The following is a 25,715-nucleotide window of genomic DNA, read 5'->3' on the forward strand; positions in this document are numbered from 1 at the left end:
AAAAACTCAAATAAAATTCTCAAATTTGGAAAGCCTTATTTTCTACGGGGGGGGGGGGCGGTATTTTCCGGGGGGGTAGTCACCAGGGGGAGGTATTTTCCGGGGGTGTGTGTTTTCCGGGGGTATTTTCCGCAGAGGGGGTATTTTCCAGGGGTAATCGTCCGGGGGGGGGGGATAAACGCCGGCCGCCGTTTGTTGCAACATCCTGCATACAACGCAGCGTTTAGTTCCAAATCTGTTGTTCTGATGTAGATGAAATAACCTTGGGTCGGGTACATAACTCCTATGTCATGCCCATTTTGCGCAAACTATTTGTCAAGCTACATCGTACAACTCGTACAAGTTGGTTAGTGCAAAGTTCTTCATTTTACTTTTTTTTATTACCTGTAAAAATCAAGTTTAAGTCACATGACTATAGTCACAAGACCGAACCGTGTAGCTCTCTAGGGACAAAAGTTGACAGCCAATCCAGTGGGGCCTTGAATAATTAAAATTTACCAAGACTATCTTTGATAAGGAAACATCCCTAAAAAACTAAATTTATTATCCTGTTTCTTGTAAAACTTGTAAATTGAACCCCCAGGGTAGGTCTACCCGCGAAAAAGTATAAATAAAGGCTTTTCTATGTGCGATCCTTTTTTTTAAACTTACAGAATAGTCCAAGGATGTGCTCTATATCGGTGTTGATAGTGGCAAATAGTGAGGATGATGATGAAGGAGACGAACCACCGTCAGGTTAGTGAAAGAGGCAAATCTTTCTTAATCAGAAGGATAATTTTGCCTACCTTTTGAAGGAGGTAATGATCTCTGAAAATTTTAACGGGGCAATACCATCGCTTGTCCAGGATTATCCTTGACAAGCGGGTCTGTGAGCATTTTGATGACCCACCCTTCCTACTAAATTGTCTTTCGCCTCTGTCAGGGCCGATTTTCTTTGGGGAGAGAGGGCATTTTGTTGGGTGAAGGGACAACAAATATTTTTTTACGTACATTTTTGTTACTTTTTTACGAGTCCGACAAAATTAGGGATTCAAGCCAAGTAGCCAGCCCCGCAGGGCCTTGCCTTTGACTTACAGTTTCGAATTGAAAAATCTTAGAATAACAAGTATGCCTCAGCGGAAAAGGTAGGTCAATTTATATTGGGATATTTTATTTTGGACTTATGTTATTAATACGTATTTTCAGCTAAAATGATTCCAATAATATTTTTTTATGAGTTAGAAGCTCTGACTAGAATTTCTGATTACCAATCCAACGAGCCCCCTCCGAAGTTTATACGATCACCCTTTCCATATATACCTTATATGCCCTCAGGGCACAACTTTGATTTTATATGCTGCTGGGCAAAAGTTTTAATTCTAACCAGACACATTTGAAAAAGTTTCGAAAATCGTGTACACCAAGCCTGGTGGAAACGTGCCCTACGTGGTGCGAAGGGGCATAGAATTGTGGAATTATGACATGTGTGGCGGAATAGGTGAACAAACGAGGACAAAAATATTACTCAGAAAAGACGTCAGGGTTGAAAGGCCAAATACTAGATTTTTCAAATCCACTCTGGATATTGAAAGGGGTGAATGAACGTGGGAAGGATGAACCAACCAATCCCGCTGTTTTGTTGATGGTAACTGTTTTCCTTGGATTGCTTAGTATCCAATTATTCATCACTCTGTTGTTGTGAGCTTTTATCGAAAAACCAACACTGATGTGTGGTGGTTGCAGCTTGTGGGTACTATGAAGGGGAGTAGTAAGAAGGACATTGCTATTTTCCTTGACTATGTTCACAGCGTTTACCAAAACATTCTATTCATGATTATCAAGGATCAGTAGTTTTTCGCTCAGATGAGGCACACGAATGCTTCACAAAGTGGTGCAAGTACTTGCAGAACAGTTCACGTTATATCCGCCCAGACGGGTTTGCTCCAGAAGCTGACCCATTTGGACTTCCATTTAGTATGGGGGGCTGGAAGAACCCTCAGCAGACCTTCAACTTAGACAAGGAAAAAGAAAGAGTTAAATCAAAAGACACTACATGCATCCATGTCATCAAATAAGCATGTCTTCCCATATGTTGAGAACGGCTGATGATAGGGACTGGGACTGGCTTAAAAGTCTAAGTTATTTACAGACGTAGGTAGTCTTTGTAAGTCCACTTTTGTTTGTTTGTTCTGGTTTATCATAATCTTCTTCTGAGTATTTTGTCATGTAAAGACGGTAACAATAAACTTTTTATAAGAAAACGCTTTTTAGTAAAAAGTGCTATGGTACATATTGAGTCAGTGGCTCACTATGTACTAGCTTATACTGGCACAGTATGTACTACCCGCCCTCTTGCCACCAAAATCAAAATCTGATGAGTCTGGTACATTAAAAAAAAGACGATGGCGCTACTTAAAATGTCTAAAATCAAGGATTCTAACAAGTCAATTAACACTTTTCGAGGGACAAAAAGAGATAAATGAACAATTATGGTCTCAAAATATTTTTCTATATTTGTGATAAAAACTTTAAAGAGCAAAAAACTAAAGTTATAAATTACCTTCAAAACTGGGTAAGGAAATAAACCACAATGTAAACCATATCACATGGACCAGGCAACTTGTTTCCACCTGAACAGATTGAGGTTAAGCTTAATTGCTCACTATGCACTTATGCCCAGCATGGACCACCTTCCCCTGAACATCCATCTCCCAATCCACTCGATGATTTACTTCAATAATGTTATTAAAAAAAGCTATTGGAAAGGCAGCCGCTGGTCGAATATTCTGACTGCAAATCTTGTTCAAAGTAAAAATTATAATTCAACTTTTGAAGCTTGTACATAAACACTGAAAGACTGTGCAAATATTCAAATTATCAACCATAAATAAAACTGTCCAATTAAAAAACGAGCATAAATTGATTTAATAAATGTCTTCCCCCCCTAAAAAAAAACAGAGAGAAAAGTAAGCAGCCATATTAAAACCTAAAACGAGCCGTAATAAAGTCATATAATAAATGAAGTGTCATATACCAGGCAAATGCCATCAGTATCAACCCCCTTCTTTCATTACGTAGTTATTCAACTCCTTCTTTCAATCATCAAGAAGGGAGACGGCTTGAACAATCATTGTATAAATGTTATAAGAAACTTCAACCTATTCTGAGCTAAACTATGAGTCAGACTCAGTGCCATGGCAAACATTTCTTCGCAAATTGCCAAACTGATTATTTCTTTGAAAGCGTGGTAAAGTTTTTAAATATTTTTCTTTTTCCATCATTAATGCAATTTTCGATAGCCGATCTTATAAGCCAGTTTCACTTTCATTGAATATTCGCGATTGGTTCTTTTCTTCCGCTCTGACACAGCTTGTCGCAAGTAACCCCCACTCTTTGTTTCACGAAACTTTAGGATGCGAGATTCTAAAGAAAACGTACGTTGCACCTCACTATAAAAGTGGACTTGATGTTTCAAATAAAGATTTAAGCTCTGTATTTTTTTTACACAAAATTATATCTACAATAATAACGCGGTAATTCCCTGAACTTGGTAAAAAACCCAAAGATTGTTGCTAATTATAGACAGTTTGCTTCCTTAAAATAGGACATGATCTCTAATGTGCACGGAATAAAGCCATTCTTCCTGAAAAGATAATATCTACTATGTTAATACAGTATTCTTAAGAATTAGATTCCCAGTATCATTCATCGATAGCGTTATATTAACATGAAGTTTTTCTCATGTGATTAGTTCAGGAGCAGAGCATTTGAAGTAACAAGGACATTGAAAGTAAAATCTGATTGTTTGATCTGGTTAAGTGGAAACTTACACAACCATGTACTCTAACCTAAACAACCTTGTTGTATCAAATGCCAAGCATTAATCTACATACAATCTACTCTAATAACTAATTTACACAACTCAACCACATAGCCTACACATCTGAAATTCATTTCTTCTTCCATCCACGAATAGATTTAAAGCTTTGACCCTCTTAGGCCCAAGCGTTTTTGCCGCTCCGTTTTGCAAAAATTTCAGGGAAGTCCCTAAAAATCGGGGATAGTGGAAGCAATGAACAGAACGCAACTGATGAGTCAAAAGTAATGAAAGAGAGAGGTCATACTGAACTCTCAGCTGCCATTCTTGGGCACATAATTCCTGGGCTGTTTCAAAATCACTTCTCTGCAGCGCGGGAGTGGAGTGCACCTGACACTTTGGCGATAAATCCCATCAGTCCAGTTTTTGTTAAGAAAAAAGTCACTCAGTGATGATTTATTGTGTCCCACTGGCAATATGCGTCCCCAGGCTCGGTCCTAGTGGGCCTATTGGTCTGCCTGCTTCCAAGCCTGTGTTTCCATAATCCAATTTCTCCACCTCTGTTCTTTATATATCCCAATTTGTGTTACGTAAAGTGCTACTAAGAGTAGCCAAAAAATAAAACTGATAAAAATTAAAATTATTGTTCATGATAAACAGTAATAATTACATTACATTGCAAGGCATGTTAGACACCATATATCTAAAAATTATGAAAAAGCGGGAATTCAATTTTTTTGAAAAAGACCTTCATAAGCAGTTATACAAGTAGTAGCGGGCGCCAAATCTAAAAAAAGAATATGGGCAAAAAATTAGCAGAAAAAGAAGGTAAAAACGTATGACACCAAACAGCTTGAGAAGGTGAAGCTTTTCTTGGAAGGTATAGTTGTCCCTAGGAATCAACAGAATGTTAAAGTTTGAATTTTCATGGACGAAAAATGTATTCAAATTTGGCTAATATGTATCTTAACGGTTTAACTTAGCAACACTGATGAGAACGTAATACTGCCCTAAAATACTGCCCGTAATTACTTATAAAAGATGTTTTTAATTTGTACATCTTTTGATTGAATGTGAAATTTTCTAATCAGTGAAGCAACTTGTTCTCCTATTTCTCGAAAAATACAAATATAAAATACATATACAATATACAAAATACAAAATATAAAAAATACAAAGCATTATTACGCATATGGTAGATACCGTCACGGTCACTTCTAAACGTCACATCTGACATTTCACACTTCTGAGATAATTGATAAAAACTGTTTGTTAGGCTTTTCTCAAAGGGTAAATCAACGGAACAATTTGTCTAAATCACATTTTGATCTTCCTGATCTCCATTGTATTGCTTATCTACCTTTGAGAACAGCTTAACACGTGGTTTATGGCAATTATGTCGGAAGTCTGAAAATGTCACATATTACCTTTAAACATTAAAACAGCGATATTCACATCACTATCCAAAGGGACTTATGGCTCAGTAGTTTCCCTTTTACCAAAATGATAAAATGTGAAACTGTTTAAAATGCATTTTGTTTACAGTAAAGCGCAAAAATCGCTCTGGCCTTTAGAGAGTCTGGGTGGGGAGTAGCCCAACTTGAATTGTGGTAATTTCTGTTCTTTTTAATTTGACTTATTTACCACTTTTAAGTATCTGCCATCTTTAAGTTTTATCATTCATTTTAATTTCTGTTCCTTTTGGGTTTTGTTTATTCGTTTATGGCAATTTCTTTTCGTTTTAAATTTGAGTTAGTATATGAATTTATTTATGCTCGGTTTTTGGTTTTAACTCGTCCCTTCCCCTTTCTTTGAAAAAGTTTTTTTGGAAAATATTTCTTAAAATTAATCTATAAAATGGGGCCCCAAATTTTGAATGAATGCCTTAAGGATAAAAAAAAGAATCAAATTAAGATTAGTTAGTAACTAAATGTTATTATTCAATAGACGAGTAAAGCCGGGGTACTTGTGTCTTTGGCACATTGTAAAATTATGTCAATAAATTACAGTGAATTATAAAAATTGATTGTAACGTATAAAAAAAGAAAAATATAATAAAAGAAAAAGAGAAAATCCCACATCAAAACTGAATTATTTAATTGATTTACTTATCAATCAGAAAAAGACTTAGTGACCTTGTATTCCAAAAAGAGGTTTTTTCGATAAGAATTATGTTTTGTTTTTTTTAGTAAATATGATTTATCAATTATGAATACGCAATATGGAATATCTTGGCGTAGTACGCAATATTGCAATACGCGAATACGAAATATCTTAGGTTAACGGAACAGCACGGAGGCGTCTGATTTTTGTACTATCCTAATCTAATTTAGTTAGATTGCAATAAATTTAATTGAAAATAAATTTAATTGAGTTAATTCTATTCAATTTATTTTTTATGTGTCTTAATCTATTTGAGAAGTGCTAAGAATCTCATGTACTTTTTCGTATTCATATTCATATAGTTTATTAATTATAAGCACGCAATAAAATACTGAGAATAGATGAGTTGAAAACGAGTAGGGGTTGTATAGTCGCTTATTAGTGATTTTTATATGATAGTTTTTTTTTTAAGCCTGGTTGGAGTAGTGATCTCCTTTACAAGCTTAGCTTCTGGATTTTGTTATTTTTGGCTGATGAATAAACCCTAATAATTAAAAAAAAATAATAAGTAGATAGCATAATAGAATATTCCATGAAACAGTGAAGTGTCTCCAGATTTTTTTTCCCAGCTGCGTTAAATGGAACATATCATTGTAGAAACCAGGGAGATGGCTCATTTTTTCGCAAATTTGAGACCTAGCACCTCTTTTAAGAGATAAATACCATGGAAGTTGGCCAATAGCCTCTTTTGGCTCTTTGTGCACCCATTAGCCTTCGTAGCTCTTATGGAATTGAACTGTTAAGTGAAGATAGCCGAGAATCCTCATATATCAGCATCCAGGGGAAATGCAAGGCGTTCAACCCTAGGAGTACAGGTACCCAATTATGCAAAAAAGCCATTTAAAGTAGAAGCTTCATAGCTACACATGCTGGACCATTTCAAAACCAAAACCATGTAATTGTTTCTAGTCTGCAAGGTGCTGAAGCGCACAACTCTCCTCTTTCCAGACTTGCATACATAGATATCTTGCACCTCTTTCAAAACCAAAACCATGTAATTGTTTCTAGTCTGCAAAGCACTGAAGCGCACAACTCTCCTCTTTCCAGACTCACACACATAGATATCGTGCACCTCTTTCTAAACCAAAAACATGTAATTGTTTCTAGTCTGCAAAGCACTGAAGCGCAAAATTCTCCTCTTTCCAGACTCGCATACCTAGATATCTTTCGCCTCTTTTAAAACCAAAACCATGTAATTGTTTCTAGTCTGCAAAGCACTGAAGCGCACAACTCTCCTCTTTCCAGACTCGCATACATAGATATCTTTCGCCTCTTTCAAAACCAAAACCATGTAATTGTTTCTAGTCTGCAAAGCACTGAAGCGCACAACTCTCCTCTTTCCAGACTCGCATACATAGATATCTTGCACCTCTTTCAAAACCAAAACCATGTCATTGTTTCTAGTCTGCAAAGCACTGAAGTGCATAACTCTCCTATTTCCAGACTCGTATACCTAGATATCTTTCACCTCTTTCAAAACCAAAACCATGTAATTGTTTCTAGCCTGCAAAGTGCTGAAGCGCACAACTCTCCTCTTTCCAGACTCGCATACATAGATATCTTTCGCCTTTTTCTAAACCAAAAACATGTAATTGTTTCTAGTCTGCACAGCTCTGAAGCGCACAACTCTCCTCTTTCCAGACTCGCATACATAGATATCTTTCACCTATTTCAAAACCAAAAACATGTAATTGTTTCTAGTCTGAAAAGAAATGAAGTGCACAACTCTCCTATTTCCAGACTCGTATACCTAGATATCTTTCACCTCTTTCAAAACCAAAACCATGTAATTGTTTCTAGTCTGCAAAGCACTGAAGCGCACAACTCTCCTCTTTCCAGACTCGCATTCATAGATATCGTGCACCTCTTTCTAAACCAAAAACATGTAATTGTTTCTAGTCTGAAAAGCCCTGAAGCGCACAACTCTCCTCTTTCCAGACTGGCATACATAGATATCTTTCGCCTCTTTCAAAACCAAAACCATGTAATTGTTTCTAGTCTGCAAAGTTCTGAAGCGCACAACTCTGCTCTTTCCATACTCGCATACATAGATATCTTTCGCCTCTTTCTAAACCAAAAACATGTAATTGTTTCTAGTCTGCAAAGCACTGAAGCGCACAACTCTCCTCTTTCCAGACTCGCATACATAGATATCTTGCACCTCTTTCAAAACCAAAACCATGTAATTGTCTCTAGTCTGCAAAGCACTGAAGCGCACAACTCTCCTCTTTCCAGACTAGCATACATAGATATCTTGCACCTCTTTCAAAACCAAAAACATGTAATTGTTTCTAGTCTGAAAAGCCCTGAAGCGCACAACTCTCCTCTTTCCAGACTGGCATACATAGATATCTTTCGCCTCTTTCAAAACCAAAACTAAGAATTGTTTCTAGTCTGCAAAGCACTGAAGCGCACAACTCTCCTCTTTCCAGACTCGCATTCATAGATATCGTGCACCTCTTTCTAAACCAAAAACATGTAATTGTTTCTAGTCTGAAAAGCCCTGAAGCGCACAACTCTCCTCTTTCCAGACTGGCATACATAGATATCTTTCGCCTCTTTCAAAACCAAAACCATGTAATTGTTTCTAGTCTGCAAAGTGCTGAAGCGCACAACTCTGCTCTTTCCATACTCGCATACATAGATATCTTTCGCCTCTTTCTAAACCAAAAACATGTAATTGTTTCTAGTCTGCAAAGCACTGAAGCGCACAACTCTCCTCTTTCCAGACTCGCATACATAGATGTCTTTCACCTCTTTCAAAACCAAAAACATGTAATTGTATCTAGTCTGCAAAGCACTGAAGTGCACAACTCTCCTCTTTCCAGACTCGCATACATAGATATCTTTCGCCTCTTTCAAAACCAAAACCATGTAATTGTTTCTAGTCTGCAAAGCACTGAAGTGCACAACTCTCCTATATCCAGACTCGTATACCTAGATATCTTTCACCTCTTTCAAAACCAAAACCATGTAATTGTTTCTAGCCTGCAAAGTGCTGAAGCGCACAACTCTCCTCTTTCCAGACTCGCATACATAGATATCTTTCGCCTTTTTCTAAACCAAAAACATGTAATTGTTTCTAGTCTGCAAAGCACTGAAGCGCACAACTCTCCTCTTTCCAGACTCGAATACATAGATATCTTTCGCCTCTTTCAAAACCAAAACCATGTAATTGTTTCTAGTCTGCAAAGTACTGAAGCGCACAACTCTCCTCTTTCCAGACTCGCATACATAGATATCTTTCGCCTTTTTCTAAACCAAAAACATTTAATTTTTTCTAGTCTGCAAAGCACTGAAGCGCACAACTCTCCTCTTTCCAGACTCGCATACATAGATGTCTTGCGCCTCTTTCAAAACCAAAACCATGTAATTGTTTCTAGTCAGCGAAGTGCTGAAGCGCACAACTCTCCTCTTTCCAGACTCGCATACATAGATGTCTTTCACCTCTTTCAAAACCAAAAACATGTAATTGTTTCTAGTCTGCAAAGTGCTGAAGCGCACAACTCTCCTCTTTCCAGACTCGCATACATAGATATCTTTCGCCTCTTTCTAAACCAAAACCATATAATTGTTTCTAGTTTGCAAAGTGCTGAAGCGCACAACTCTCCTCTTTCCAGACTCGCATACATAGATATCTTTCGCCTGTTTCTAAACCAAAAACATGTAATTGTTTCTAGTCTGCAAAGCTCTGAAGCGCACAACTCTCCTCTTTCCAGACTCGCATACATAGATATCTTTCACCTCTTTCAAAACCAAAACCATGTAATTGTTTCTAGTCTGCAAAGTACTGAAGTGCACAACTCTCCTCTTTCCAGATTCGCAGACATAGATATCTTGCACCTCTTTCAAAACCAAAACCATGTAATTGTCTCTAGTCTGCAAAGCACTGAAGCGCACAACTCTCCTCTTTCCAGACTAGCATACATAGATATCTTGCACCTCTTTCAAAACCAAAACCATGTAATTGTTTCTAGTCTGCAAAGCAATGAAGTGCACAGCTCTCCTATTTCCAGACTCGTATACCTAGATATCTTTCACCTCTTTCAAAACCAAAACCATGTAATTGTTTCTAGTCTGCAAAGTGCTGAAGCGCATAACTCTCCTCTTTCCAGACTCGCATACATAGATATCTTTCTCCTTTTTCTAAACCAAAAACATGTAATTGTTTCTAGTCTGCAAAGCACTGAAGCGCACAACTCTCCTCTTTCCAGACTCGTATACATAGATGTCTTTCACCTCTTTCTAAACCAAAACCATATAATTGTTTCTAGTCTGCAAAGTGCGGAAGCGCACAACTCTCCTCTTTCCAGACTCGCATACATAGATATCTTTCACCTTTTTCTAAACCAAAACCATATAATTGTTTCTAGTCTGCAAAGCACTGAAGCGCACAACTCTCCTCTTTCCAGACTCGTATACATATATATCTTTCGCCTCTTTCAAAACCAAAACCATGTAATTGTTTCTAGTCTGCAAAGTGCCGAAGCGCACAACTCTCCTCTTTCCAGACTCGCATACATAGATATCGTGCACCTCTTTCAGCTCAGGATGATTTAGAGGGGTGTCTAAAGTTATTAATCGTTAAAAATTAAATGAATTATAATGTTTAATCAATGTCAATATTTCGCCCGGTGCCGTCTTTTGCATCAGACCAAAATTGGTGTCAAGGGTTATATTAAGCCAAGATATTTATGTTTGATTTTTCTTGAATTCTTAACAATTCTAATTTTAAATAGTTCAGGAAATAAATTGTAAGTAAAGAATGACGGCTGAGAGTAATCGATACTACAAAAATGTAAGTAATTTATATATCAAAATATAAAACTAAAAAATCTTCTTTTTTAATGATTTTAAACGTGTAAAATTCATTAAATTATAGGATACCCATCAAATTATTTGCATAGAAAGATTTATATAAATTTAGAAAAAAATTTGGAAAGGCACCTGTAAAACGAGTACAACAGATTGTAAGTAAAAAATGACGGGTGCCTGTAACCAACACTAAAAAAATATATATATAGGCTATATATATATATAAAAATTTGTAAATCACAATATAAAATACAAATATCTTCTTTTTTTGATGATTTCAAACACGTAAACTTTAATAAGTTAAAGTTACCCATCAAAAATCATTTGCATAGAGATTTGTATAATTTTAGAAAAAATGTTGGAAAGGCAAATGCTGAAAAGGAAACCAAGGTCTAGGAAGGGCAGTTGCCCCTCTGCTCCATAGTAAATTACACCCCTGGTGAGAACTATCGAAGAGCTGTTCACAGGGTTTCCCATCTTCAGAGGTCCTACTACCATGCGGTGGTAGGCTGTTTATGTCCTTAAACGTATATTAATTCCGTACAAAATGAATGATACAAAAGTTAACCAATGTTAAGACAAAAAACACAAAATGATGAATAAGAAATAGAATAACTATTTTAAATTTGCAAACTGCAAAAGAAGTAAAACAAAAAAAAAAGGATTAACGACGAAAGAATAAATGCATGTGAATAAAAGAGGGAAAAAGATTACCGTCTGATAAGGAACAAGATATTGAATTATTTAAAGTGGACGTTACAACAAATTCATATTGTTACTGCTATTGTAACAATAATCTACTATTGGCTACTATTGTTGTTTCTAAAGAAACTGAATACCTGTGAACTGAAACCTTATGTCCAACCGAGATTCTTATGAAACCCCATACCCAACTGAGATTTTTTACAAGTCTGTAATGAAAGCTTTATTCTGTTGACTCTACTAGCCACTAAAGCTGCCTTCTAAGAAAAAGAATCTTATTTGAATGACTGAATTTACGTGGCACATAATTTTCATTACGAACATAGGCTAGGGAACAATATCCATCGACGAGGATCTACATGCAATTCCCCTGGAAATTCCCCTTCTTTGACGGCAGAAATATAAAAAGTAATATTATTTAATGCTTGGGAAAAATATAACATCTTTCTTTGACACCTTTTTATCCGAGCTATGTCCCATCCACTCAAAAATACGTCCATGCTTACCCCTAGAAAAAATTCATTAGGGATAGTCACTTTCTTTAATCAATTTAGATCGGGAACAGTACTTCAGTTTTTGCTTTTCCATAATAGGACTTAGAGCTAATAATTATTCCCGGAGGGGGGATGACAATTGCAGCATACCATATTTTCATTCATTATCAAGGAAATTACCCTTCTGATCATATTTGTTGAATACTAGGTCCTTTGAGAAGCCTATTGTTCCCAAAGTCCCACCCTTTTTGTAAAACTTTGTCCCTAACGTTGAAATCGACGAATTGGACGCAAATAGTGTCATATATGTATTGTTTTGGTACGAAAAGAAAAGCCTGCCACTTTTTCCACGGGACAGCCTGATATACGATTCTACTGCTGGATTTTCATGGTCCAGAGCATTAAACTTGAACTGTCAACCATATGCGAAGAATTAAAGGAGAAGACGCAAAAAACAGGCTAAAAAAGGCCAGCCGTACTGGCAAACTTAAAAAAAAGAATCTATTTGCGAAACCATCAAAATGTGTGACATCTTTTTTTCAGTCATTACCCTAGCAAAACCTGGAGAGCTACCTGTGGGCTGGCTGGAATCTTATCTTTTCTGCCACCTGTCATTCATTACCTACAAATGGATGAATCCAGCTGGTGATGACATCTAGAAACACAAAATGCTTCTTTTCTTAAACCTCCGCACTGGCACAAAACTGGTAAGTGAGAAAAGGATAGATTATAATAAAAGTATAAGACAAAAGAAAAATAAATTATATAGTACAAAGAATATAAGTCATATTTAAAATAATACTAAATGATAATTAAACAAAACATAAGTATAAAGTGTATATATGTTTATATATTAAAACATTAAGAAATACATTAATAAAAAAACTTGTCACAAACACTTGGAAGAAGACTCATTCATTTGCAAAGCAAAATTTCTAATACCCTTTTTAAGGGCTCCCTATCGGGCAAACGTGATGCCCCTTGAACGACGCATGCGCTATAGGCATCTCCATAGACCCACATGATCTCAAAATGATATTTCAAGAGCCATTTTAATTAAAATGTTTGAAAGGTCCAAGAAATGTAATTCCAGGGATGAGACGATACATGGAGTCCAGGGAAAAAACTCAAATTACGTATACAGCCCAATTTATAACGGCAAAATAGAATTAAAATTTAATAAAAGGGTGGACATATTAAAATTTATTGAAACCAGTCTTGCACAGCTTTTCAATCTGAATACTAAACGGCCCAAAATGAGGCTCCCGTGCTCCCGTTCCTCCTCAAGTTTCTCCCTTTTCCTCTGTTTTATTATCAAAAATAGTATATAAGAGTTTCAGGGTCTCCTGATTACAAACTTAAGGCTAATTTTGTACTACACATGTCCAAAATCCCAAGGCTTTAATGTTCTTAGCAAATATGGTAGAAAAATTAAATTAAGAAATTCCAAATCCATTCGTTTTGATTAGCAGCTGAAAAATAAGCTACTTAAGAAATTGAATCCTCTTAAAAATTTTAATTCGAAAATCTTTAAATCAAATATCAGTTTTTTCTAAAAGTTTTCTAAGCTTTTATTACCTCAATTTCACAGTAATTTATGTTCCTTTTTTTTCAAATGACAGTCAAATGATGGACAAATGAAGAATTTCCTGAAAGGTCGTTAGAGATAGAAAAAGATGAGGCCATATTCGGAAAAAAACGTGGACAGTAACCCTGAGTCACGCCAATTTTAAGAACAAGATTGCAGGGTTTAACATTCAATTCAATCAAATTCTAATGCCAGTTGGAATTTTCCAAGCATTTTGAAACTCAATTTTGCGAAGATCTGTGCTTCATTTTGAAAACGGTCTAGAATTTGTGGAAGGGTCTTTAAAGATGAAAAAAGTTGAGAGGCCAGATTATGAAAATTTTTGGGGCTATGTTCCGTCGTTCAGTCACGCCAATTTCGAGAACGAGATTGGAGGGTGTAACATTCAATTCAATCAAATGCAAATGCCAGATGGAATTTTCCAAGCATTTTGGAGCTAAATTTTACGGCGATTTGTGCTTCATTTTGAAAACGGTCTAGAATTTGTAGAAAGGTCTTTAAAGATGGAAAATAGTTGAGAGGACAGGTTATAAAAATTTTGCATCCAGGTTCCATCATTAACACTGAGTCAAGTGTTAACTCCAATATCAGTTAGAGATTTCCAAGTTTTATTACCTCCACTGCGAATTATGCTTCTTTTTGAAAACGATAGCCCAATCTAGAGTTCATGAAAGGGTCTTTAAAGATGGAGAAAAGTTGAGAGGGCAGATTATGAAAATTTTGCGGCCAGGTTCTATAGTTAACACTGAGTCAAGCCGATTATAAGAACGAAGTTGGAGAGTGGAACATCCAGTTCGATCAAACTCCAATATCAATTGGAATTTTCCAAGTTTTATTACCTCCATTGCGATTTATGCTTCTTTTTGAAAACGATAGCCCAATCTAGAGTTCATGGAAAGGTCATTAAAGCTGGGAAAACGATAAGAGGTCAAACTCTTGAAATTTCACGGTCAATCCTGAGTCACGGCCATTTTAAGATTGGGATTTTCAGTATTAAATAAATAGCAAAAATTAGCGATAATCTGGCCTCTGTTTCTTTTTTTACTTCTATAATGTTATTATGAGAATTAATTCCTATTTTAACCGCCACTATCGCTGACTACAGATTTTTTATCTTTAGATAATATAACCACATATTTTATTGAAAAAGATTAGAAATCCACTAATCTTAATGGAGATATAATTTTTTGTTATTAATTATTCTCACTTTCAAAAACATTGGTAATTTTTGCAATTGCTGATAAGGCTGAAGGGATGGGATGACTTAGAGAAATCTACCAGGGGCACGGACTCATGTCAAATTTCGTTTAAGGAAGATAAACTTCAAAATATAGGGGAAGGAGGGGGGTGCAGTCGTTTTTTTTCACAGAAAATACAAAAAAGATATTTTTCATAATCTATCCTTGCTCCCCCCCCCCGAATTGGTGTCCCTGAAATCTAAAAGTGCTGCTTATCTCGCCAGAGTAATTTGATTCAATTATTAAATTAGGAATACAAATACAGCTCTTTAAGCGTTATCACTAAGGTAATAAAAATGGAATATTAAACTTTCTAATGATGATTCAAACTATAAATAGTTTTAACTTAAAAATGGTGAGACTAATATACGGAGTAAATTTCTTGTATCACTTTTAACTAGTTTTACTAACTCAGAAATGTTATAAGTTGTATATTTGTTATAAAATCGCCTGACTACAGATTTTTTATCTTTAGATAATATAACCACATATTTTATTGAAAAAGATTAGAAATCCACTAATCTTAATGGAGATATAATTTTTTGTTATTAATTATTCTCACTTTCAAAAACATTGGTAATTTTTGCAATTGCTGATAAGGCTGAAGGGATGGGATGACTTAGAGAAATCTACCAGGGGCACGGACTCATGTCAAATTTCGTTTAAGGAAGATAAACTTCAAAATATAGGGGAAGGAGGGGGTGCAGTCGTGTTTTTTGACAGAAAATAAAAAAAACAATATTTTTCATAATCTATCCTTGCCCTCCCCCCCCCCGAATTGGTGTCCCTGAAATCTAAAAGTGCTGCTTATCTCGCCAGAGTAATTTGATTCAATTATTAACTTAGGAATACAAATACAGCTCTTTAAGCGTTATCACCAAGGGAATAAAAATGGAATATTAAACTTTCTAATGATGATTCAAACTATAGATAGTTTTAACTTAAAAATGGTGAGACTAATATACGGAGTAAATTTCTTGTATCATTTTTAACTAGTTTTACTAACTCAGAAATGTTATAAGTTGTATATTTGTTATAAAATCGCCTTCTTCTGTAATTAAAAATAATTCTAAATTTCCTAATTTGCGAACTATTGCAATCATATTCTGGCAAATATATGAAAGCAAGTCATGTAGACTGTTTTTGTAGCAATCAATTAATAATTAGTCCTACAGAATTGATGGTTAGCGTCCGAGAAACCACTTTTTTTTCAGTAAAAAATTTTGGACACGTGCACATTAGAAATGGTCAATCAGGGGATAGTTAAATGTTGGGCTACTTCTGTTTTGTTTCATTTTTTTTGCTATATATATATACTTACCAAACTTTTACTTACTTCTTAATTTTTTTTCTCCATTCAAAGGAAAGTTCCATTCAATTTCATTAACTTATTTTTGTTTATGTTCCCCCACTAAGAAATAAAAATTAAAATGGATTCCAAACAATCGAATTCTTGATATTCTTTTTCTTTTTCTTTCTCTTTTTTATGGGGGGGGGGGGGGTAAAAAATGATTTTTCTTTTGAGTAACCAATGTTATAGAGAAATCTTTGTATTTTGCACATTTTCAAGAGACTTACCCCTTCAAGGTGAAATTTCTTCAGGTCTTTAAGCAGTGTTATCAATTGGGGGTGGGGGGAACAATTCCCCCTAAATTTTGAGGAATACCCTTTTGTGGTGTTTTCATTTGCAGATATTTGAAAAATACATTTGCCACTTCCCCCTCGTCTTTCGGTCCTAGTCAAGGCCGTACCCAGGATTATTTTTCGGAGGGGGTTTTACTCAAATATTTGTTTCGGGGGGGGGGGGTTTACACAAAAAAACTCAAAAACGCATGAAAATTTGTTTATATCCATTTTTGTTGCGTTTTATGAGTCAAAAAACATTTCGGGGGGGGGGGGTCAAACCCTCCTAACCTCCCTCTCTGGGTACGGCCTTGGTCCTAGTATTATTAATTCTACATTTAAATGAAATAGCTTTGGTTTCTTTTCATCTAGAATCGGAACTGTAATGGGAATGCCAAATAAAAGTACATAAAACAAACATTTTTTTGCATAGTTTTAAAAAACGCTTGTTCTTGCATACTTGAAAATAAATTTACCATGACGAGATCTTTGAGCCAAATATGAAAGCCTTCAATAATTATAATTAATGAGTTAGAATTCTTTTGTTTTAGCTTGTGTTTTGGAAGCTAATTACTGGGAATTGGGTCCAACTATTTCCTGGAAAACATTATATTATTTTCTTTGTACTATGGGTATTCTAAGTAATAGACAGTAAGGTTTTTGAAGTACGGTTGGGTCACACTGGTATGTTTTGATGTCTAAGCACGGAGTTGATGTTACATGCTGGGTACGTCTAAATCGCATGGAACGATTCCCGACGAAGTTTTACAATAACAAACATTAAAGATTTTTAAATAACTGAATGGAAAACAAAAGGGCTAAGGGTGTTTCTATTTCTGTTGCTCAGTCTACTACGCTGTTGTAGCTGCATGGAATTATTGAAATTTTATATTATAGTGACTTAATTAGTTTGCTCTTAAAAATGTATTATAATTATATATTATTGTTAATTTGGGTAATCTATTTAACTAAGTATTTAACAACTGATTAACAACCAACGTTATCTTATGATTAATTATATATAATTATGCCTTTGTGGTTTTTAATCATTTAGTTGTTGTTTATTCATAATCATCAGAGGCAACGCTGTAGCGTTGCCTATAGTAAAGGCCATACGACTCCAATGTTTTATTATTATTATTATTATTATTTTTTTCCCCCAGATGCACTTTATATGGAAGGAGTCGTCGTAGAAACTTCAAAGGGGGCTCATTCGATTGGAAATCGAGAGTTCTAGTGCCCTGTTTTATAGTCGAAAATGATTGGAGGGCAACTAGCCCCCCACGCCCATCATTCCCCCAAACACATCCAATCAAAATTTTGAGATAACCATTTTGTTCAGGGTAGTTGATTTCCAGATAGAAAATATATTTTGAGAAGGACACTCCCCCACAACCCTCAGGGCAAAGGTTTTAAGTTATGCCCTGGGTGCATATAAGGTTTTTATAGAAGGCGTTGTCGTAGAAATTTCTAAACAGGCTCATTCAATTGGAAATTAAAGGGCTAGTGCCCTTTTTAATAGTAGAAATTGATTGGAGTGCAACTAGCCCCCCCCCCCCCTTCCCGCCCATCATTCCCCCAAACACATCCAATCAAAATTTTGAGATACTCATTTTGTTCAGCTTAGTTTATTTCCAGATAGAAAATATATTTTTGAGGAGGACACTCCCCCACAATTCTCAGGGCAAGGGTTTTAAGTTATTCCCAGGGGGCATATAAGGTTTACATAGAAGGCGTTGTCGTAGAAACTTCAAAAACAGATCATTCTATTGGAAATTCAAAGGGATGGTGCCCTTTTTAATAGTCGAAAGTGATTGGAGGGCAACTAGCCCCCCCCCCCCTCCCCCACGCCTATCATTCTCCCAAACACATCCCATCAAAATTTTGAGATAGCCATTTTGTTCAGAGTAGTTGATTTCCAGATAGAAAATGTTTTTGAGGAGGATACTCCCCCACAACTCTCAGGGCAAGGGTTTTAAGTTATGCCCTGGGGGCATATAAGGTTTTTATAGAAGGAGTTGTCGTAGAAACTACAAAAAAGGCTCATTCGATTAGAAATTCATAGGGCTAGTCCCGTCTTTAATAGTTGAAAGTGATTGGAGGGAACTAGCCCCCCCCCCGACGCCCATCATTTCCCCAAACACATCCAATAAAAATTTTGAGATAGCCATTTTTTTCAGCGTAGGCTAGTTGATTTCCACATAGAAAAAATGTTTTGAGGAGGACACTCCCCAACAACCCTAAGGGGAAGGGTTTTAAGTTATGCCCTGGGGGCATATAAGGTTTAAATAGAAGGCGCTGTCGTAGAAACTTCAAAAAAGGATCATTCGGTTGGAAATTCAAAGGGATAGGGCTCTTCTTTACAGTCAAAAGTGATTGGAGGGCAACTAGCCCCCCCCCCACGCCCCTCATTCCCCCAAACACATCCAATAAAAATTTTGAGATAGCCATTTTGTTCAGCGTAGTTGATTTCCAGATAGAAAATGTTTTTGAAGAGGACACTCCCTCACAACCCCCAGGGCAAGGGTTTTAAGTTATGCCCTGGGGGCATATAAGGTTTTTATAGAAGGTGTTGTCGTAGAAACTACAAAAAGGCTAATTCGATTAGAAATTCATAGGGCTAGTCCCGTCCTTAATAGTTGAAAGTGATTGGAGGGAACTAGCCTCCCCCCCCACGCCCATCATTCCCTCAAACACATCCAATAAAAATTTTGAGATAGCCATTTTGTTCAGCGTAGTTGAATTCCAGAAAGAAAATATATTTTTGAGGAGGACACTCCACCACAACCCTCAGGGCAAGGGTTTTAAGTTATGCCCTGAGGGCATATAAGGTTTAAATAGAAGGCGTTGTCGTAGAAACTTCAAAAAAGGATCATTCGGTTGGAAATTCAAAGGGATAGTGCTCTTCTTTACAGTCGAAATTGATTGGAGGGCAACTAGCCCCCCCCCCCACGTCCATAATTCACCCCAGCAGATCCAATAAAAATTTTGAGATTGCCATTTTGTTCAGCGTAGTTGATTTCCAGACAGAAAATGTTTTTGACGAGGATAATCCCCCACAACTCTCAGGGCAAGGGTTTTAAGTTATGCCCTGAGGGCATATAAGGTTTTTGTAGAAGGCGTTGTCGTAGAAACTTCAAAAAAGGCTCCTTCGATTGGAAATTCAAAGTACTAGTGCCCTTTTCAATAGTCGAAAGTGATTGGAGGGCAACTAGGACCCCCCCCCCACGCTCATCATTCCCTCAAACACATCCAATCATAATTTTGAGATAGCCATTTTGTTCAGCGTAGTTGATTTTCACATAGAAAATATGTCATTGAGGAGGACACTCCCTCACAACCCTTAGGGCAAGGGTTTTAAGTTATGCCCTGGGGGCATATAAGGTTTTTGTAAAAGGCACTGTCATAGAAACTTCCAGACAAGCTCATTCGATTGGAAATTCAAATGGTTGGTGGCCTTTTTAGTAGTCAAAAGTGATTGGAGGGCAAATAGCCCCCCCCCCACGCCCCTCGGTCCCCCCAACACATCCAATACAAATTTTGTGATAGCCATTTTGTTCAACGTAGTTGATTTTCAGATAAAAAATATGTTTTTGAGGAGAATACTTCCCCACAACCCCCAAGGCAAGGGTTTTAAGTTATACCCTGGGGGCATATAAGGTTTCTATAGAAGGCGGTGTCGTAGAAACTTCAAAAAAGCCTCATTCGATTGGAAATTCAAAGGACTAGTGCCCGTTTTAATAGTCAAAAGTGATTTGAGGGCACCTAAACCCCCTCTCACGCTCACCTTTTCCCCAAACACATCCAATCAAAAGTTTGAGACAGCCATTTTATTAAACATAGTTTTAAGGTCTGGAAATTAGGTCTTTGAGGATGACAACTCCCCCACAGCCCTCAGGGCAAGGGTTGTAATTTAAGGATTTTCCGAATCCTTCATATTCTTTTTTTATGGAAGGGATACTCGTATAAACTTTAGAGAGGGCTCGTTTGATTGGAAATTGAAAGTTCTTGTTCACTTTTTAAGAGTCAAAAGAGATTGGAGGGCAACTAGCCCCCCCCCTCCTCCACGCCCTTAATGCACCAGATAAAATTTTTGTTAAAAATAGTTGAAAGGTTAAGTAACAAAACTCTGGAGTACACTAAACCCCCCAGGGTCCGGGGGAAGAAAGGGATTTTCGTATAAACTTCAGAGAGGGCCCATTCGATTGGAAATTGGAAGTTCTAGTCCAGCTCTTACGAGTCAAAATCGATCGAAGGGCAAATACCGCCCCACGCCCTTTTTCCCCGCCCCTCCCATTGAACTAATTCTGTTTATACCTGAAGGCACAATGAACATTCTGCTCTCCTCCCTAACAAGGAAAGAAACAGAGAGTGTAAGGCACTGGCGGATCCAGGAGAGGGGCGAGGGGGGCGCACCCCCCTTAACGTCGCCTAAAGTAATGTAATTTACTTAATTAACGCAAGATTGCGTTAATTAAACTTGCTCCTAACGCAAATTTATCGGATCAACCAATTTTGCCCCCCTAAAAAATCCTGGATCCGCCCCTGGTGTAAGGGCAGTATAAATTTTAATTTGTAATTCAATGAACCCCGTTCCAAAGTTTATGCGACCACCTCTTCCACATAAAGTGGCCCTGGAAAAATAAATAAGTATTAATTCACTGAACCCATATGGCTCTTTACTTAGGTACCGCTATAGCATTACTTCAGACCTAAAAAGTTGAGTAGAAATTTCAGCTTCCATTTTTATTAATATCCGAAATTATCTGAGGGGAATATGTTTAGGGAGCATATTTCACGGCTGGGAAATTTCTGCTGGGTCGAATTTAACGTGGAGGAATTGTCAGCATGGAAAAGAAAATGTTCTTTGGGGGGAGGAGGAATTTCCCAGGGGTGGGTTTTCCAAATGTGAATTATTCAGGGAGGGGACCACTAAACCCATCCGATAATATTCTAAATTTTGCATCTGAAAGTAACGGGAATAAAGAATCAACGGAAATGTCAGAGATAGCACTTCAGGTTCCTTTAGACGATTTTGTTCGTGTCTTATGAAAAAAGACATTTTCAAAAGAAAGATTAATTTCATTTCTTTTACTTTCTCTTTGGCTGCTCAATTATGCATGTGAGGGGGAGAACTCAATTATGCATGTGAACTCAATTATGCATGTGAATTATGCATGTGAGGGGGAACTCAAAATAACATATACAGAATAACATATGCACATAACACGGAACAATTAATCAGAATTGCATATTATGAGTTGAGGCTCACCCAAATGATGGGCCAGGGGGCTCACCATTCCACAATCTATGAAATCAGTCCCGCAATAACTGAAAATCTAAAGTATTTTTGAGTATTGTAACGCCTTCCACAACTCAAACGGTCCAACATTCTGCAGCCCAATGAGTCTGTCTAATCTCCTAAATCGGGAACGGAGGAGATAAGCGAAGTTCTCCCTCGTATTGGATGAGTCTCCAACCTCCCCCTCCCCCTCTCCTACTGTCTACACTAAAGTTTTCTTCCTTCTGCCAACTACGCCGCCCCCACCCCAGAGACTTTGTTTGTTCGCATTGATTGTTTATTTAATTTCTGTTCGTTTTAAGTTTCATTTATACTTTAATAGCAGAATATTTGTTTTCGTTTTAAGCTTGATATTCATATTCAATATAAGCATTATTTCATTTAAGTTCCACTTATTCATTTATATTGTAGCTTGTTGAATGTTTTTGCTATGATTGCTTATTCAATTTTTGTTTGTTTTGGGTTTCATTTATTCTTTAATAGTAATTTATGGTTATTTTGAGTTTGAATTTTAACAGGCATTCATATCTACTGAGCTTAATTTTAAAATTGCCTTTACTTTTCTTTTAAAAACTTATTTTTCTGAAAAATTTTTTTTAATTAATTTAGGAAAAATTAATGTTGAATGCTGCGTACCTGACATGTTTCACTGCACAGAAATATGCGTCGCTAGTCAAAGAAATGTTGCTACATGTTGCGAAATCCGTTTTTTTATGGAATTCTATTTAATGCATCCTAAGAATAGTCGAAGAATTGGTGGGGATGTAGAATCCCTCCACAAAGGGCTCGCAATTAACTTACGTCCTAATAATTGTTAGCTTGGCATTAATATAAGATTTTTAATGAACCTAGTAATAAACTATCCCATCCATTGTCAAAGAATTGAATAATTATTAAAAAAAAATTCTGCTGTAAATACATACTTCTTTGACAGTATTTTTTCGTGAAGTAAAATGAAACATTTTATTAAAACAATAGCAAAAATTCGTACTTTTTTAGGAGTAGTCATGCTTATTTAGTATTTCATACCCCTCTTCCATGTAATATCCAAAAATATTCAATTATTTTCAAAACCATATGGCTTGGGTAGTTCAAGGGCTGATTTGTTATAAGTCGTAAACTTTAAAGGAAAGAGAAAAAATTGTAAAATATATTTTTGTTTTTACTGTTATTAAAATTTATGCTCCATGAAAAGCATACAATTTTTCAACAAGCCTATAGCTGTAACTTACAGCACTGTTTAAAGTGTAGAATACATGCCAAATGTATTTGTGGCAACAGTAATTGTTATATTTAAAAACTAAATGGAGAATCTAATGATAACTATCTTTTTTCTTAATTTCTGTCCTACAAATAACCTTAACTCAAAAAAGTACCCCCACCTTTTGATTCTCTTTTCTACATTGCTCCTAATTTAGAAGTCTCCTGTTACAGTAACTACAGCTATTACAGTTGTAACAGCTGTAATTGCACCGAAAGGTCAAGAAATCATTGCCTTCATCTGTTTTAGATCTAGTCATTCACAAAGCCAGATATATTATATGCCTTAGACTTTTTTTTAGACTTACTAAACTTGCTTCCAAAAAAATTTTTTTGCCTGTTTTTGTATCTTTTCATTATATATTTGGATATATAAAAGATGAAAAGAAAATTTCAAAAATATATTCCTTTAGATGAATAAAGGTAGTAAAATTGTTCTTCTACGATGATACTACTACTACTAACAACTCAGCACGGTGCCAAGCCACCTGAGGCCAACACTGCTGCGAACACTAATGCACTGAATCACAATAACGCACTGAAAACAAACGCGATAATGCACTGAATCGATAACACGAAGATTGATTTTTTTCAAACGTCATACTTTCCTTTGCCCCACATTTACATAAATTACCCAATTAGTCTATTTTTGTCATATATGCAAAGAGTCGGAAAAGAAAATTCTCCCCTACAGAGAACTATCCCCCCTCCCTGAAAATTATCTTCCGTGGAAACTTCCCTATGCGTATCAATAATGATCGTGTTTTGAAATTTACAAGTAAGCGATAAATTCCACCGACGGACAATTCTCTCCCCAGAAAATCCCCCCATGCACATTTTTTTGCCTGTTTTTTTAAATCTTTTCAATATATGTTTGGATATATAAAAGGAATATAATATATTCCTTTAGATGAATAAAGGTAGCAAAATTGTTGTTCTACGATGTTACTACTACTACTAACAACTCAGCGCAGAACCAATCCACCTGAGGCCAACACTGCTGCGCAAACTCCCCTCCAACCCTTAAAGCTGCCTCTTTACACCTTCCCAAGAATTTCTAATTTCCTTTAAATCCTTTTATACAATCTCCTTTCGCCCTATTGGGGACGACCCAATAGGGCGAAATAGGGCTTTTCTTTTGACTCAAGATTGATAATACATAAAAACCACACGACTGCAAAAAACAGCATACAAGAAACTTTCAAAGAGAAAATAAAGCTTAAGGATGAATTGATATAAATGAAGTTTTTCCAGGCATATAAGATAAAATCCTAGGCTATATCCAGGGGGGTTAGGGGTTTTAACCTCCCCCCCCCCGAAATGTTTGTCTGACTCGTACAAACGTAACAAATATGGACGCAAACAAATTTTGTATGGTTTTTTTAATTTTTTTTTCTATAGCCCCCCCCAAAAGTAAAACCCCCTACAAAAAAATCCTGGGTACAGCCTTGATAAAATCAAATTTGATATACCATATAAATCTTATCCAATATCGAACCATTTCTAGGAGCAACAAACAAGGACACAATGTATTGTAAAAAATACAACAACGAAAATTCTAAGATAGAAATTCTAATAAGAAAAAAATTCTAAGATAAGAGAAAATAGAAATAAAAACGACTCAAAGATAAGAGTAAATGGATTTAATTAATCGATAAATTTTGGATAGCCTGAGAGGGTGAGTTTTAAATCCAAATTCTAATAAAAAAAAAATGCCACATGACGTCTTTGTTCTGTACAACTTAAAAAGTTCCAAATACAGGCTGATTATCCGGAAAATATAACAAATTACTAGACAAAATATTAAAAAAATCACTGTTTTGTTTTGGGGGGTAGAGACACGAAGTTTTCTCTCACTCTGCGTTTTGGGAATTCATCTAAACCTTCATACTAAAGTCCAGAGACTGTTTTACAGATGACGACCAGCACCACTAACGCAGCACCTTCTGATGCACCGTCAATGCTGCACCTTCCAACGTATCATAATTAATTTTCAAGATATTTGTAAGTGTCAGTTTTTCCGAAAAAGTTTTTTATCCTCTTTTGGCACTCACTGAGACACCTGAAAAATGGAACCACCGATGTCAAATACGATTTTATTGTACCGTCATATAATACTCTCTTATAACGTGTGCTTTAGTTACATTGGCTCATTTTAGTTATCATCATCGCCATCATTAATTTTTCTTAGTCTTTCTTAGCACATTTTTCCCGAAGCGTATATTAAACAGTTCGTGCTAACAAACTGTAAGTTACTATTGGACTTGGCCCAATAGTAACTTAAACTTTAAACAGAGAAACTTTGATAACAATAGATTGATCAAAAGAATTAGACTTTTATGTTGATTTTAAATATATATAATTCCTTAGGCTTAACTTTACCCATCAAAAGTTACGAGCCTAGAAAAATTTTCATGATTTTTAAAGAAGGGGGAAATATCCCCGAAAAGTCCATCGATTTAAGTGGAAATCGTACCGTCAGGTTCAATATATCAAAGTACACTAATGAAGATATTTCAAACTCTTATCTGCAAAAACGTGCAATTTTGTATTTTTTGCCGGGCGAAAAATAACGGATGCATGTTTATTTGTTTTCCTTTTGTGTTTTTTTTTGTTTTTCCAGGAATGATCTTATTGAACGAATAGTCCTAGAAGATCGAGGAAGGACTCATTCGAACGAAAATCAAAAGTTCTAGTGCTTTTTATAAGTGACCAAAAAGATTAGAGGGCAACC

General features: G+C 36.1%; 1 protein-coding gene across 1 annotated transcript in view; it reads left to right on the forward strand.

Annotated features, from left to right (window-relative positions):
- The first annotated feature begins 665 nt into the window (after nucleotides 1–665).
- LOC148952578 (uncharacterized) overlaps nucleotides 666–25,715 on the forward strand; it is a 97,854-nt gene continuing 72,804 nt past the window's right edge. The window contains exon 1 of the mRNA XM_089089959.1: nucleotides 666–735. Coding sequence (XP_088946085.1) covers nucleotides 666–735 — 70 coding nt within the window. The remainder of the gene's footprint in view (nucleotides 736–25,715) is intronic.

Source organism: Artemia sp. Qi Xiang Cuo, chromosome 5 (assembly GCF_049724085.1).
Source record: "Artemia sp. Qi Xiang Cuo chromosome 5, ASM4972408v1, whole genome shotgun sequence".
Lineage (NCBI taxonomy): Eukaryota > Metazoa > Arthropoda > Branchiopoda > Anostraca > Artemiidae > Artemia > Artemia sp. Qi Xiang Cuo.